At 41.9% G+C, this 14,891-nt stretch overlaps 1 protein-coding gene across 3 annotated transcripts in view; it reads right to left on the bottom strand.

The window, feature by feature from the left end:
* Nucleotides 1–14,891, bottom strand: part of IRAK4 (interleukin 1 receptor associated kinase 4) — a 29,156-nt gene that overhangs the window by 9,866 nt on the left and 4,399 nt on the right. For all 3 annotated transcript variants that reach the window (XM_075857044.1, XM_075857045.1, XM_075857043.1), the window contains exons 3-5: nt 11,618–11,763; nt 1,650–1,796; nt 586–746 (exon numbers count right to left, since the gene is read on the bottom strand). In XM_075857044.1, the coding sequence (XP_075713159.1) occupies nt 586–746; nt 1,650–1,796; nt 11,618–11,763 (454 nt within the window). The remainder of the gene's footprint in view (nt 1–585; nt 747–1,649; nt 1,797–11,617; nt 11,764–14,891) is intronic.

The raw sequence follows: 14,891 nt of genomic DNA on the forward strand, positions 1-14,891 counted from the left end.
ATTGAAAAAACCATCGCAAAACGTATTTAAAAAAATATATATATGTTTTGCATAATAACTTGATTAAAACAGTACTTTTTTTTTTTTTTCTGATGACACATTCACCTTTAAAAGGAAACCCAAAGGCAAGTCAATGCCTGAATGGTTTACAGGACAAAAAAATTACAACGTTGGACTGTTTCAGTCAAAGTCTTGGCCTGAAGAAAAGTGGGCTAAAATTCCTCAAAGATGTCAAAAACATCAAATTATTGTTTGGTTGCAAACTGTATAAAAATGGTAGGCATTTACTATTTCACGTGATATAACAGTTACACAAATACAGACACTAGTAATTAAACACGTTATGTGGCTACTTATAATCCTTTGTCAAATATTTAATATACATTAAAATTAAGAAACCAGATGAATTTGCCATATAATGAAATGTGAGGGGACCCCTGTCTGTCATTGGCTTGCGGCCAATCAGCAAAAAACAATTCATCTTGGTGGCAGATGTACCATCCAGCCTCCAGAGTTCTGGCAGGGAAAGCTGCATAGTGAGCACTTTTACAAATCACTATCTTATGGAAGGAGATTGATACCTACAGTTGTCAGTTTTTTCACTGCTACTTTTTTATCCTTTATGTGGCCCTGGAAAACAATTCCAAAGCCACCTTCTCCAATTTTATTTCCTCCTTCAGCAAGTGGTCGATCATCAAAGTCTCTTGTTATTCTTTTCAGATGATTAAAGGAAAAAATTCCAAAACCTGGAACATTAAATGACAAACACAATTATCACATCTATACAACCGTGAAATATACAGGAGGATAACTCCAGCTAAAATGAAATTCCCAATGTTTTTCCACAGCGAGGTGATACAATCATCCCTGAGCTTTCATAGCCCCAAGTAGTTAATATTCATCGTGTTCAGCAAATATTCTATTTACAGTACTTAAAAGGGTTTTCCCCCAAACACATGTATCCCCTATCCACAGTATAGGGGATACATGTGTGATCGTTGGGGGTCCAACCGCTGGGACCCCAACGATGAAAATGGGGGACCAGAATTCCCCCAAAGCGCTCCATGAGAACGGAGTGCTGGTGCGCATGCTTGACCAGCACTCCGTTCATTTCTATAAAGCTGCTGGAGACAGCGGTCCTGGAAGTCCCATAGAAAGGGCCATTCGAACCGATGCTCCATTCTCATGGAGCACATCGGGTCCCCCGTTCTCTACATCACTTGGGGTCCCAAGGGTCGGACCCCCACTGATCACACATGTATTCCCTACCCTGTGGATAGGGGATACATGTGTTTGGTGGGCAAACCCCCTTTAAAGTTGAATTTCCCTAATTATAATTCCTCAATATTAATGTACAGCAAGAAAATGGTGTGGTATCTCTTGGAAATAAAGCCCTGTTAAACAAAAAGCTGGTCCGTCAATCAGGGTGTGAAGGACGCGGAGTACACATTCGTCTTGGTGGTAACACAACGTAAAACAAACTGCAAGAATTGAATATTGATGGATATTTCTAAGTAGAGAAACCAATGGCATGTGCAACTACGAAGTGTAGTGAGCATTTACTGAACAAACTTGGACATGTTTTGATATTTATTCGTTGATAATAAAGTGAAGATAGATAAAGGTCTATAGTGGTATGAAAGCACTACCTGCCATCTCCTCATCATTTTCCTCTGGGTCTGTACTTTGAGAAACCAGGTTGCCATGTTCCGTTTTGCTACTAGTTTTAGAAGATTTCTGCTGCATCTGCAATTCATCCATAGGAAGCGTTGGACAACTAGAGCTTGACGCTGGTTCTTCTCAGAAGACAAACAAGAAATGCATCAATTTATTGTTACTTAGATCACAGACCACTAGAAGAACTTAGTCCTAAAGGGGTTAATCATTCTTTTGTATAGACTGGGCCTAAGCCATTTTAAAGCTTCAGGACCAAGCCAGATTTTAGGTGTGTGTCAATTTAGCAGATGTTTCACTGGTTTTGCATAACCAAGAAATCCTGACATTATTTTTACCTCATATATTGTACTTTTTTTAAAATTATAATTTCAAGTTGATGGCGGTTTTCATATAGATTTTTTAAAAAAAATATATTTTTTGAAGTATAACCCTAATATGGAACACACACGTTACACGCTAAACGTATCCATAGAGCACAATTGTCTGACGAAAGCCAAAAGAGAGCGTCCTTTTGCCATCTGTCTGGCCGGTATACGTCACAGGCATCCGTTAAATGGATACGTCATGAGCTTTTCCGGATGTATCCATTAAACGGATGCTGTTATAGCCTATGGCTAACGGATGCATTAAATGAATGCCTAACAGTAGCATTTGTCACCCATAGGCTGTACAGGTATCTTTTTAACAGATATGTCATTGAAAGTGTCATGAGCGTTCAGGACGTAACCATTAACCCCTACCCGCACCAGGACGTAACTGTCCGTCGTTGCGGGAAGTTACTTCCCGCACGAGGACGTACAGTTACTGAGTTAATCCCGGTGCACACTGTCGGCGACAGTGTGCACCGGGAACCAGGAGGTCAGCTGTCGCCGACAGCTGACACTCCCCTCTTGCCGGCCAGCGGTCCTTTGCCGCTGATTTCGGTGCATTAACCCCTTAAATTCGGCGATCGGGTGCAATCGCCGAATTTTAGGGGTTTCTAACATATCGGCAGACCCCCGTCCGAAATCGCGGGGTCTGCCGATAGTTAGTATGGCAAACGGAAGCCAAACAATGGCTTCCGGGTCTGCCATGGACAGAAGCCCATCAGGACCAACCTTCGGCTGGTCCTGATGGGCTTCCTGTCAGAGTGACAGAAAGTCACTGTGCCGTTCCCGATGCACACTGTCGGCGACAGTGTGCGTCGGGAACTTGGAGATCAGCTGTCCCCGAGAGCTGACACTCTCCAGTGTTGCCGATCAGCGGCTCATCGCCGCTGATTTCGGCAATTAACCCGTTACATGCGGGGCTCGATTGCGATCTCCGCATGTAGCGGGTTTGTAGCGCATCAGCAGCCCCCATGCAATCGTGGGGGCTTCTGATGCTTGTGATGGCACCCGGGGGCCAGACAACGGCCCCCAGATCTGCCATGTATGTCAGCCTATGAGGATCAGCCTCTGCTGATCCTCGTAGACCAACTGTCAGAGTGACTGTGACGTCACACTGACAGTTGGAATACGTTACACTACCTAGGTAGTGTAATGTATTCTAGCAGCGATCAGGGCTGCAGGTCAAAAAAATAAAGTGTAAAAAGTAAAAGAAAAGTTAACAAAAATATAAAGTGTAAAAAGTAAAAAAAAGTTAATAAAAATGTTTTATAAAAGTGTAAAAATAAAAGGTTTTGTTTTCCTATAATAAGTCATTTATTATAGGGAAAAGATGAAAACGTTAAAAAAAAAGTACACATATTTGGTATCGCCGCGTTCGTAACGACCCAATCAATGAAACTATAATGTTAATTTTTCCGCACGGTGAACGCCGCAAACAAAATAAACGGAAAACTGTCAGCATCGCTATTTTTTGGTCACCACCCCTCCCAAGATATAGAATAAAAAGTGATCAAAAAGTCGCATTTACCCCAAAATGGTACCAATAAAAACTACAACCCGTCCCGCAAAAAACAAGACCTCCCACAGCTTTTTTGACGAAAAAATAAAAAAGTTACGGCTCAGAATAGCGTGTCCCAGAAAATAAATTATTTTATAGAAACTTAATTTTATTGTGCAAACGCTGCAAAACTTAAAAAAAACTATACACATATGGTATCGGCGTAATCTTACCGACCGGCAGAATAAATTAAAACGTAATTTATTGCGCACGGTGAACGCTGTAATAAATAAAGAATTTAAAGCGCCAAAATCGCTGTTTTTTGGTCACCCTAGCTCTAAAAAAGATCCTGAGGGGCCAAAATGCTCACTATACCACTAGAAAAATTCACTTTTGGCGGGTTTCCACTGTTTTGGTCCCTCCGGGGCGTTGCAAACCCGACATGGCACTGAAAACCAATCCAGCAAAATCTGCACTCCAAAATCCAAAAGGTGCTCCCTTCCTTCTGAGCCCTGCTGTGGGTCCAAACATCAGTTTACGACCACATATGGGGTATTGCCGTAATCGGGAGAAATTGCTTTACAAATTTTGGGGTGCTTTTTCTCCTTTATTCCTTGTAAAAATGAAAAAATTCTATGTTTCCACAGAAAAATAGGTGATTTTCATCTTCACAGACTAATTCCACTAAATTCTGCAAAAAAACTGTGGGGTCAATATGCTATCTATACCCCTAGAAAAATGCCTTGAGGGGCGTAGTTTCCAAAATGGGGTCACTTTGGAGGGGTTTCGGCTGTTTAGGTACCACAAGACCGCCTCAAACCTGACATGGTGCCTAAAATATATTCCTAAAAAAAGGAGGCCCCGAAATCCACGAGCTGCTCCTTTGCTTCTGAGGCCTGTGTTTCAGTCCATTAGGACACTAGGGCCACATGTTGGATATTTCTAAAATCTGCAGAATCTGGGCAATAAATATCGAGTTGCGTTTCCCTGGTAAAACCTTCTGTGTTACAGATTTTTTTTTATTACAAATGAATTTCGGCAAAAAAAATGAAATTTGTAAATTTCACCTCTACTTTGCCTTAATTCCTGTGAAACGCCTAAAGGGTTAAAATATTTTCTGAATGTGGTTTTGAATACCTTGAGGGGTGTAGTTTTCAAAATGGGGTGATTTATGGGGACTTTCTAATATATAAGGCCCTCAAAGCCACTTCAGAACTGAACTGGTCCCTGAAAAAATAGCCTTTTGAAATTTTATTGAAAATATGAGAAATTGCTGCTAAAGTTCTAAGCCTCGTAAAGTCCTATAAAAATAAAAGTACGTGAAAAAAAATGATGCAAACATAAAGTAGACATATAGGGGATGTTAACTAGTAACTATTTTGTGTGGTATTACTATCTGTTTCACAAGCAAATACATTTAAATTTAGAAAAATGCAAATTTTTGCTAAAATTTGAAGTTTTTCACAAATAAATATTGAATTTATCGACCAAATTTTTTCACTAACATAAAGTACAATATGTCACGAGAAAACAATCTCAGAATCGCTTGGATAGGTAAAAGCATTCCGGAGTTATTACCACATAAAGTGAAACATGTCAGATTTGAAAAAATAGGCTGTGTCCACAAGGCCAAAACAGGCTGTGTCCTAAAGGGGTTAAAATTATCCCATATTAGTGTATGTATGACGGATGCCAATGTTATCTGTCATAGCCTACGTATAATCTATACATAGACAGCTTTTCCCTGTGTACGTGTAACTTAGGCCACAAAACGTGATGTGAACAGGGTCCAAAAATTTTTTTCCATGCACCTAGCCACTATGGAAAAATACTGAAGGTGCCAGAAGAAGCACTATTTTGAAAACTACAACCGTCAAGGAATTTATCTAGGGGTGTTGTCAATATTTTGAAGGGATTAGTGCAAAGCAGGAGTCAAAAATGACATTTTAAATTTTTTCCACAAATATGTCAAATATAGGATACATTTTTCAAACAGAGCATAAATGCGGAGAAAGGCGCCTCAGCGTTTATTGGGGTATTTTTCCAGTGTTCAGAAATACCCCTATAACTGCTGCCTGGGGAAGCACCACAAGGATTTTGAGGCTTATTAGGCTACATACACGTTGCATATTTCGCTACAGGAAATACGCATCAAAACACAGAAAATTAGCCGGTAAAATCTGCACATAATCGCACATTTTTTGTGCGGTTTTTACATTTTGATGTGTAAATCGGTGCGTTTTGGTGCATTTTTCCTTACAACTAGTCAGATACAATTCGCAAACGGAAAAGCAAGATAAATTGACATGCTGGAGATTTTAAAATACACACAGGCAGGTCAATTTACGTGCCGTAAAAACCTGCAGCGTGTACATGAAATTTCCTGAAATCTCATTTACTTTGCTGGTATTTTATTCTGCTGCAGATTTGCTGCACATAATACATTGTGTGCATTGAGCCTTAGGGTTATTCCTTGTGCGGTTTTGCCGACCCTATTTTGGTTTACACAGGTCCTGAATTGCCAGAACAATAAAACACCCCCAAAAATTATTCCATTTTGAAAACTACACGCCCACAAGATATTTTTTGAAGGGTTTAGCAAGTATGGTGATGGCATCGGTTTGTTATTTTTATGGAATTCAGGGAATGCACATCTGAAATATTAAAATTATTCCCCTCAAAAGCCTTCTTAGGAGGCTGAGTCAGAAAGTGTAGAAACGCACCCCAACATAAATTGAACTAGTTCTCTGGTGTTCCGAAATACTCCCAATTCCCAAATCGGCCTCCTGGATACATGGCAGGACCTTGAATTGAAGGAGCACCACAAGGATTTTGAGGCCTTATTTTCAGATACTACACCATTTTAAAACTTTTGGTATTTATCTCTGGTCCAATTTCAAAATGGGGAAAAACGATATAATAAAGGGACGGGGTGATTTTTAAATGGCAAATTGATTTCTAAATGTAATAATTTAGAGAGGAGTGGTAGATGCGGAAGTACTCTTTGATGCAAAGCCTGGGTTCGGAGTGGCAGGTGTAGCACACCGGTATATCATGTCTTCACATATATCTTTTTGTGCAGACCCGACCCCTTTTTTTTGGGGGGGGGGGGGGGGGTCTACTTTCTTTTCCACTGGTTGGCACTTGACTAAGTGCTTCCCCAGAATGATTCTGGATTCATCACTCAAAAAGGCAGAACTTTCTCTGACCTCTGCCCACGTCTCCAAAAAGAAGAGATTTTATTATTTTCTTTTGGCAGTCAAAGCAGGTACCCTGGTGGTCAGCATTTCCGTATAGAACGTAGGAGCTCTATAATGCAATATGGCTGATGTATACTGCTTATTTGTTGTACCGTATTTTTGATTTCCTCATGGCATCATATAGTTTCAGCATTTGATCTTAAAGATCTACCCCCTTCCCTCATAAACTTGATGTATGCCTGGATGCAAAGATTTCAGCAGTAAGTCATCTTTTCTGTCCCTACATTTTTTTTAAAAAAAAAAGGACCCTTCACTATGCAACGCCCTGCTTTGAGCAGCCTGAGGGGATTAGAAAACTGGCCAAGAAAGGTTGATAAATCTCCTGCTAAAACTGCCCTGAATTACAAATTAACCTTGACTAGCTATAACCATCACTGACTAACTATGGCTGACTATCCCCAAGGGGTTAATTGGGGCTTTTTCTTGACTGTGACTGGGCAGCAACACGATAGAAGCTCTGATCACTTCTCTTCACCAACTGAAGAGATCAGAGCCTGTAACTGTCTTCTTAGCCAGTCAGTAAACCGCGCTGTGATTGGCAAATCAGTACAAACTCACCAATCACCGACAGGGGACAGCTGTGATTGGTCCCTCGTCAGTTACTAGGAAGTCTCACCTCAGGGACAACTGATCCTTTGGCAGCCACGACGTCGTGGTGCACAAACATAAAAAACCACGATGTACAGTTATGTTGTGTGTTCACAAAGGTGTTAAAAAATGGGATATAGCTAAAACTTTAAAAAAAATATTATATTATATATATATATAAAAAAAAATAATGTCAAATTGGACTGAAAATTGTAGGATCAGATATTAAAAATTCTAAATAATTTGGTAGGGTGTCAGGAAGCAAAGCCAGTATGACTCATATGTAACACCCATCAACCAGTACTATATTGTACAAACGTGACTGACAGTCCTAGTCACATACAGTGACTAAATACCTGTGCCTGAGGGAGCCTATGAGCCACACATTGAGATACAGATACATGTTCTTTTTAGATGACTAAACTGACAGTTCAATTTGATGATTTGGGGGAAGAGGTTTACACAAGTAGCAGGGTGATCTAGGACATGGGAGAAGCAAGGAGAGAAAAAGCATATATAGGTTAGAAAGAGAAGACAGCCAAAAAAAAAAAAGGCGTCTCAGTTCTACCTTTCAAGTGCACGTCACAGATTAGAAAATATTTAATATATTTTTTTTTTTAAATCAAACCAATTTTATTGATTCGAACACATAAAAGAAATAACATAGTAACATTCACATTACAATTTTCCAGCATCGTATACAATAATGACAGCATATCAGAAAATCCCCAACTTCCCCCCTGTCCCCCCTCGGCCCCCCACTATATCTCTGCCCTTTGTTTCTAGCACCAATCCTGGCCAGAGCACATTTCTCTTATCAAGTTTCCCCACCACCCCTTTTTGCTCCAGACTCTACCACCTCCAGTTCCTCAGACAACTCTCGCCCTTATTCTGTTTAGTTCAGGTGACAGCACCTCAGGGCAGGCCATCCATCTGCTCCATTGTTTCTCAAATTTTTTTCCCGTGCCCCTTTTAGAAAATATCTTATGCTCCATCAGGATATTATAGTTCACCATTCCTACAATTTCCCTCATCCCTGGTGGCTCCTCATCCAGCCAGTGTTTAGCAATACATTTCCTTGTTTGATATAATATCTTGGCAATTGCCAGGTTTGCCATTCTGTCACTCTCCAATTCTCCCACTACTCCCAACAACATAACTTTAGGGTCTGCCACCAATTCCCGACCATATACTTGTTTTATCAGATCCAATATTTCCCCCCATAGGGTCCTCAGAGCCTCACATGACCAAAACATATGCAGTATATCTGCTTTCTCTTCCGTGCACCTAGGACATTTAGCATCCGCTCTAATACCCATCTGCTTTAATACCCACGGGGTGCGGTACACTCTATGTATCAGGAAGAGTTGTGATCTCCTCTGCGCCAGACTGAGTGATAAGTGACATGTGGATGCTAATATCTCCTCCCACTCCTCCTCAGTCAATGGACCAACATCCCGTTCCCATTTCGCTTTTACCAGCATCATTGGGTTTCCCAGGTGTTTGGACAGCAAGCTCCTGTACGCCATTGAGATCAGGCCTTTGGTCGTGTCAGCCCTTCCCACATACTCCAGGACCCCAAGAGCACAAACCGTTAGGTCCACTACCTGCGCCTGCGCCTGTAGGGCATGACGGATCTGCAAATATTGATAAAACATATTGTGCTCTAGTGGAAATAGGTCCTTCAACTGCTGAAATGATCTCAGCCCGTTAACATCATATAAGTGTTGTATTCGTCTAACCCCTGCCAACTCCCACTTTTGCATGCCCTCTAATTGGTATAATTCCCACAGGACCGGATTATGCCATAGGGGAGTATATTTGGTGCACATTCCCACTCCCAGGATCTGTTTGCATTGCCACCATACTTTATGTATCAGGAGTAACGTTGGTTTAGCACTCGCCAATCTCTTAAAGGTATGCGCTTCCAGACTCTCTAGTGGATTATGTCCTCCCCCCATGTATGACAATAAACGTGCACTGGCACCCCAAGTCTCTGTGTCCTCCCATCCCTTAAATTGTTGGCTCTGGGCAGCCAGGTAATATATCCAGGCATTTGGCAGCGCGACCCCCCCTTCATCTTTGGGCAATTGCAATTTCTCCAATTTAATCCTTGGAACCCCTTTTTTCCATACCAGATCCCGAAAGAGATTGTGCAATCGTCTGAACCATTGCTTAGGTATCCATACTGGGGAGTTATGAAGAATGTATAAAACTTGAGGCATAAGGATCATCTTGATTAAGTTAGTCCTCCCCAGAGCAGAGAGCGGGAGCCTGTTCCAGGCATCCACCTTTTGTTTCACTTTAAGCAGCAATGGTGAAACATTCAAAGACATGTAGTCTTGGACCCTAGCCGTCACCTTAACCCCTAGATACGTAAATTCAGAAACTATCGGAATCCGGATCCCCCCTCCAGTATCTACAATATTCACTGTATCAAGTGGCATCAAAGCAGACTTGGTCCAGTTAATATTTAATCCCGAGAACTCCCCAAACCTTGTGATCGTATCCATTACTACCTGCAGTGTATTCTCCGTGTCCGTCATATATATTAAAATGTCGTCTGCATATAATGAAATTTTTTCCTCCATTTCCCCATATTGCAAGCCTCTTATACGTTCCTCCTGTCTTATGAGGCACGCCAGTGGCTCCACCGCCAAGGCGAATAGTAATGGTGACAATGGGCACCCCTGTCGTGTACCCCGGGCCAGTGAAAATTTCTCAGACATTGTACCATTCACCCGTATGCGGGCTGTAGGGGCCACATATAGCAACTGTACCCACTTTACGAAGTTAGGGCCGAATCCCATCTTTTCTATTACCCGCCATAAATACCCCCATTCTACGCAGTCGAACGCTTTTGCAGCATCTAACGTTAGCACCGCCCTTCCTCCTTGCTCATCCGGTGCCGCCTGAAGATTTAAAAACAGCCGCCTGAGGTTGACCGCTGTCGATTTGGAGGGCATGAACCCCGATTGGTCTTCATGCACAACATGCTGTACCACCCTGTTCAGCCTCAGTGCCAATATCTTTGCCAAGATCTTGACATCCGATGTCAACAAGGATATTGGTCTGTAGGACTCCGGTAATTGACTGTCTTTCCCCTCTTTTGGGAGAACCACTATCGTAGCCTCATATAGGGAGTCTGGTAGTTTACCTCTGACAAAACTATCCTGCAAAGTACTCAAATATTCTGGCGCTAGTTCCGTCCCATATTCCTTATAGATTTCCCCCGGTAACCCATCTGGACCCGGAGCTTTCTCATTTGCCATATCTCTTATCGCCTGTTCTAACTCCTCTAGTGAAATAGGGGTCTCCAAACTTTCACGGTCCTCCCGGCCCAAGGTAGGCAAATTAATGTTTCCCAGGTACTCGTCCAATTGCTGTGTGTTGTAATGCACTTTGGATGTATATAGGTCAGTATAAAACCGCTGGAATATTTGCAGGATTTGCCCCGTGTCCGTCTCCACCCTCCCCCCCCTCCCCCCTAATCCCATGAATGAAATTATTGCCCCCATGCGGTTTTGCCATCCTAGCAAGTAATCTCCCCGCCATTTCCCCTTCCTCATAATATTGCTGTTTAAGGAATAGTCGTTTATTATCCGCCATTGTTAGTTGGTGATTTTTTAACAGCGTCTGCGCCTCCACCCAATGTCGAAGTGTCTCCTCGGTTCCCTCTTCTACATGTCTCCCTTCTGTTTCTGTCACCCGCTCCTCTAAACTTTCTCCCAACTGCCTGGATTTAGTTTTAATTCGTTTAATATTTTGAATGAATACTCCTCTCAGCCAGGCTTTCATGGCATCCCACAACACTCCCCGCGGCACCGACTCAGTATTAAAATTAAAATATTCTTTTATCAGGTTCCGTATTTCCCCTCCATCCATCAATCTTAACCAAAACGCATTCAGCTTCCAATTCCCGGGGTTCCTGGTGTGCCTCACACCCACTTCCAGCGTCGGAAAATATTTAATATATTTAGACTGGTATAAATATACACAATTCCAGATATATTAAATGTGAAGTAAGCTAGATGAATAAAAATGGTAATTTTAATATTAAAAGCAAATAATATTCAGTAATGCCTATTTAATATGCTGTGACCAACAATGCGGAAACATTTTTAATCTACTTTACAAAGTCTGCTAACTACTGTATATTCCACACACAAAAAACACACTGATAGGTTAACTGGAACGGTCACTAAATGAAATATTATAATAATTACCATATGGAAAAAGTGAAGCTGCCGTCAAGAACTCATTCCTAAGCAGCAGGCCAGTAAGATCTTGCACAGTGCAGTTTGTTGTCCCCCAGTCATAAAGTAACTCACGTGTAGGGCTTTTCCCTTTTTGAACGAGCTCTTCAAAGCGCCTTTAAAAAAAAAATTCATTGAATTAAAAGTGCATATTAAAGTATATACTATGAATATAGAAACTCTATGCATACAGACTGTATGACTGGAAAAGTGAATGCTACTTCAGAGATAGAGTATTTTTTTCCCCCCAGACTCCTACATACATTTCCTAGTTTTGCAGTGATATGGGAGAACGGGATCTATCAGTGTTTGTCCACACACCACGGAAATTTTCTGCAGCAATTTGAACGTTGCAAACTTTCCACTGCAGCAAAAACGCACCATTTCCTGCGTTTTTAACGGCAGAAAATGGTTTGTATTTTGCTGCATTTTTCACCATGCAAGGCGATGGTGACATCTCCTCTGAAAAACGCAGCAATTCTGTACACATTCTGCAGCATAAATGGACATGCTGCCGTCTGAAAATTACGCACCACAGGTAAATTTCCGCACGTAATTTTTACACAGCGTGTGGATGAGATTTGTTATATCTCAAAATTCTGCTGCGCATGGACGAGCCCTTACTGTGTAAATAGGCAGATATACTGATCAGCAGTCTGGGAAATTAAGCATTAAAAGGGTTTTCTGGTTAATCATTTAATTATTTTTTTAATAATGTCTAGGGCAGGCGATTTGAGGAAATATTGCACTATTCTTTATTAACCAATTTAGCCCCCCTTTGATTATAGAACTGTTCCTGAACTGCTGCCCCATCCTCTAAACTACTGGCCATTGGTAGAGAAAATCCGTATGCAGTGCCATACACACTGAATACAGCTACTGACTGCTCCTGAAACAAGATGCACTTGATGCTTCAGCGCATTGGGTATTTCTACAACAAACTGTTTCAGTCTGTTCCTAACAAACCGTGACACTGATCTAAGGCTGGGTTCACACCTGCGTCGGTGTGTTCAGTTGTTCTGCTCCATCAGAGGACCAGATCAAGGGATTAACGGAACCAACCTGCAACGGAAAGTAAAACTGAAAACTCAGCTTTCGTTTGCATCACCATTGATATCAATGGTGACGGAAACATTGCTAATGGTTTCCGTTCGTCACAATTCCGGCAGGTTTCAATTTTAATAACGGAATCAATAGCGCAGTTGACTGCGCTATTGATTCCGTTGGAAAAACGGAAACCTGGTGGAACGGTCACAAATGGAAGCCATTAGCGATGTTTCCGTCACCATTGATATTAATGGTGATGCAAACGAAAGCTGAGGTTTCCGTTTGACTTTCCGTTGCGGGATTCATCCAACGGAAACCTCAGACGGAACCCCGGAACGGAAAGCCAACGCTGATGTGAACAGGCCCTTCCATCGGCTTTCCGTCTGGGTGTCCATGATTTTACCAGACACAATAGAGCAGCATCCGGTAAACTCTGGCAAACCCTGCCGGATCTGCGACGGAGCCCCAAACGGAGCTTTCGATCTGATCATAGCCTTATCTCCCTGCTCTCTCTGCCAGATGCTCTGATAAGTCACGGGTGAGCGAGGTAATCCAGACGGAGATAAAATTAGCATGGCTGGTTGTTAGGAATGGACTGAAACAGTCAGTTGTAGACATACCTGAAACACAGACATTGTGTGAATTGGGTTTCAGAGCAGGCAGCATGAAGTGTTCCCCACACAGAGTAGCTGTATTCAGTGTGTACGGCACGGAATATGGATTTTATCCTGCAATGGCCAGTAGTTGAGAGGATAAGGTCAGCAGTTCAGGAAAAGTTTTAGAATGATAGGAGGCTGAATTAGTTAAAAAAAAAAAAAAAAAAGAATATTGCAAGGTTACTTGAAATTTCCTGCCCTATACATTATTGAAAAAGCAAAAAATATAATAATAATAATAATAATAATAATAATAAAGATAGGTACCCTTTAAAAATGCTTTAAAGAGGCTCTGTCACCAGATTTTGCAACCCCTATCTCCAATTGCAGCAGATCGGCGCTGCAATGTAGATTACAGTAACGTTTTTATTTTTAAAAAACGAGAATTTTTGGCCAAGTAATGACCATTTTTGTATTTATGCAAATGAGGCTTGCAAAAGTACAACTGGGCGTGTTTAAAGTAAAAGTCCAAGTGGGCGTGTATTATGTGCGTACATCGGGGCGTTTTTAATACTTTTACTAGCTGGGCGTTCTGACGTGAAGTATCATCCACTTCTCTTCAGAACGCCCAGCTTCTGGCAGTGCACACACACAGCGTGTTCTCGAGAGATCACGCTGTGACGTCACTCACTTCCTGCCCCAGGTCCTGCATCGTGTCGGCCACATCGGCACCAGAGGCTACAGATGATTCTGCAGCAGCATCGGCGTTTGCAGGTAAGTCGATGTAGCTACTTACCTGCAAACGCCGATGCTGCTGCAGAATCAACTGTAGCCTCTGGTGCCGATGTGTCCTCGCTCGTCCGACACGATGCAGGACCTGGGGCAGGAAGTGAGTGACGTCACAGGGTGATCTCTCGAGAACACGCTGTGTGTCTGCACTGCCAGAAGCTGGGCGTTCTGAAGAGAAGTGGATGATACTTCTCGTCAGAACGCCCAGCTAGTAAAAGTAGTAAACACGCCCCGATGTACGCACATAATACACACCCAGTTGTACTTTTACTTTTAAACACGCCCACTTGGACTTTTGCAAGCCTCATTTGCATAAATACAAAAATGGTCATAACTTGGCCAAAAATGCTCGTTTTTTAAAAATAAAAACGTTACTGTAATCTACATTGCAGCGCCGATCTGCTGCAATAGCAGATAGGGGTTGTAAAATCTGGTGACAGAGCCTCTTTAAGGCTAGGCACACATTAGAAAGTTTTTATTTTTATTAAATCGATGTTTTGTCTCGTTCTAAACATGTTTTGAATTGACTTTTATCAGAAATGTTGTTTATTTTTTCCGGTACACCTCCTATGTATTCTTTATATAGCTGTATCGTTCGCTATCAGTTAAATCAATCAGCGAAGTGAACGGACGGCTCTGCTGAGAGCGGGTCCTGTGTGTTTCTAACACACAAGATCACAAAAATATTGATCACATCTAAGTTCATGAAACACACAGGACCCGCTCTCAGCAGAGCCGTCCGTTCATTTCACTGAGAGAATCTGCTCATAGCAAATTATACAGTTTCTATGTATAGAGGATACATAGAAGCT

This window comes from Rhinoderma darwinii, chromosome 3 (genome assembly GCF_050947455.1).
Source record: "Rhinoderma darwinii isolate aRhiDar2 chromosome 3, aRhiDar2.hap1, whole genome shotgun sequence".
Taxonomy (NCBI): domain Eukaryota; kingdom Metazoa; phylum Chordata; class Amphibia; order Anura; family Rhinodermatidae; genus Rhinoderma; species Rhinoderma darwinii.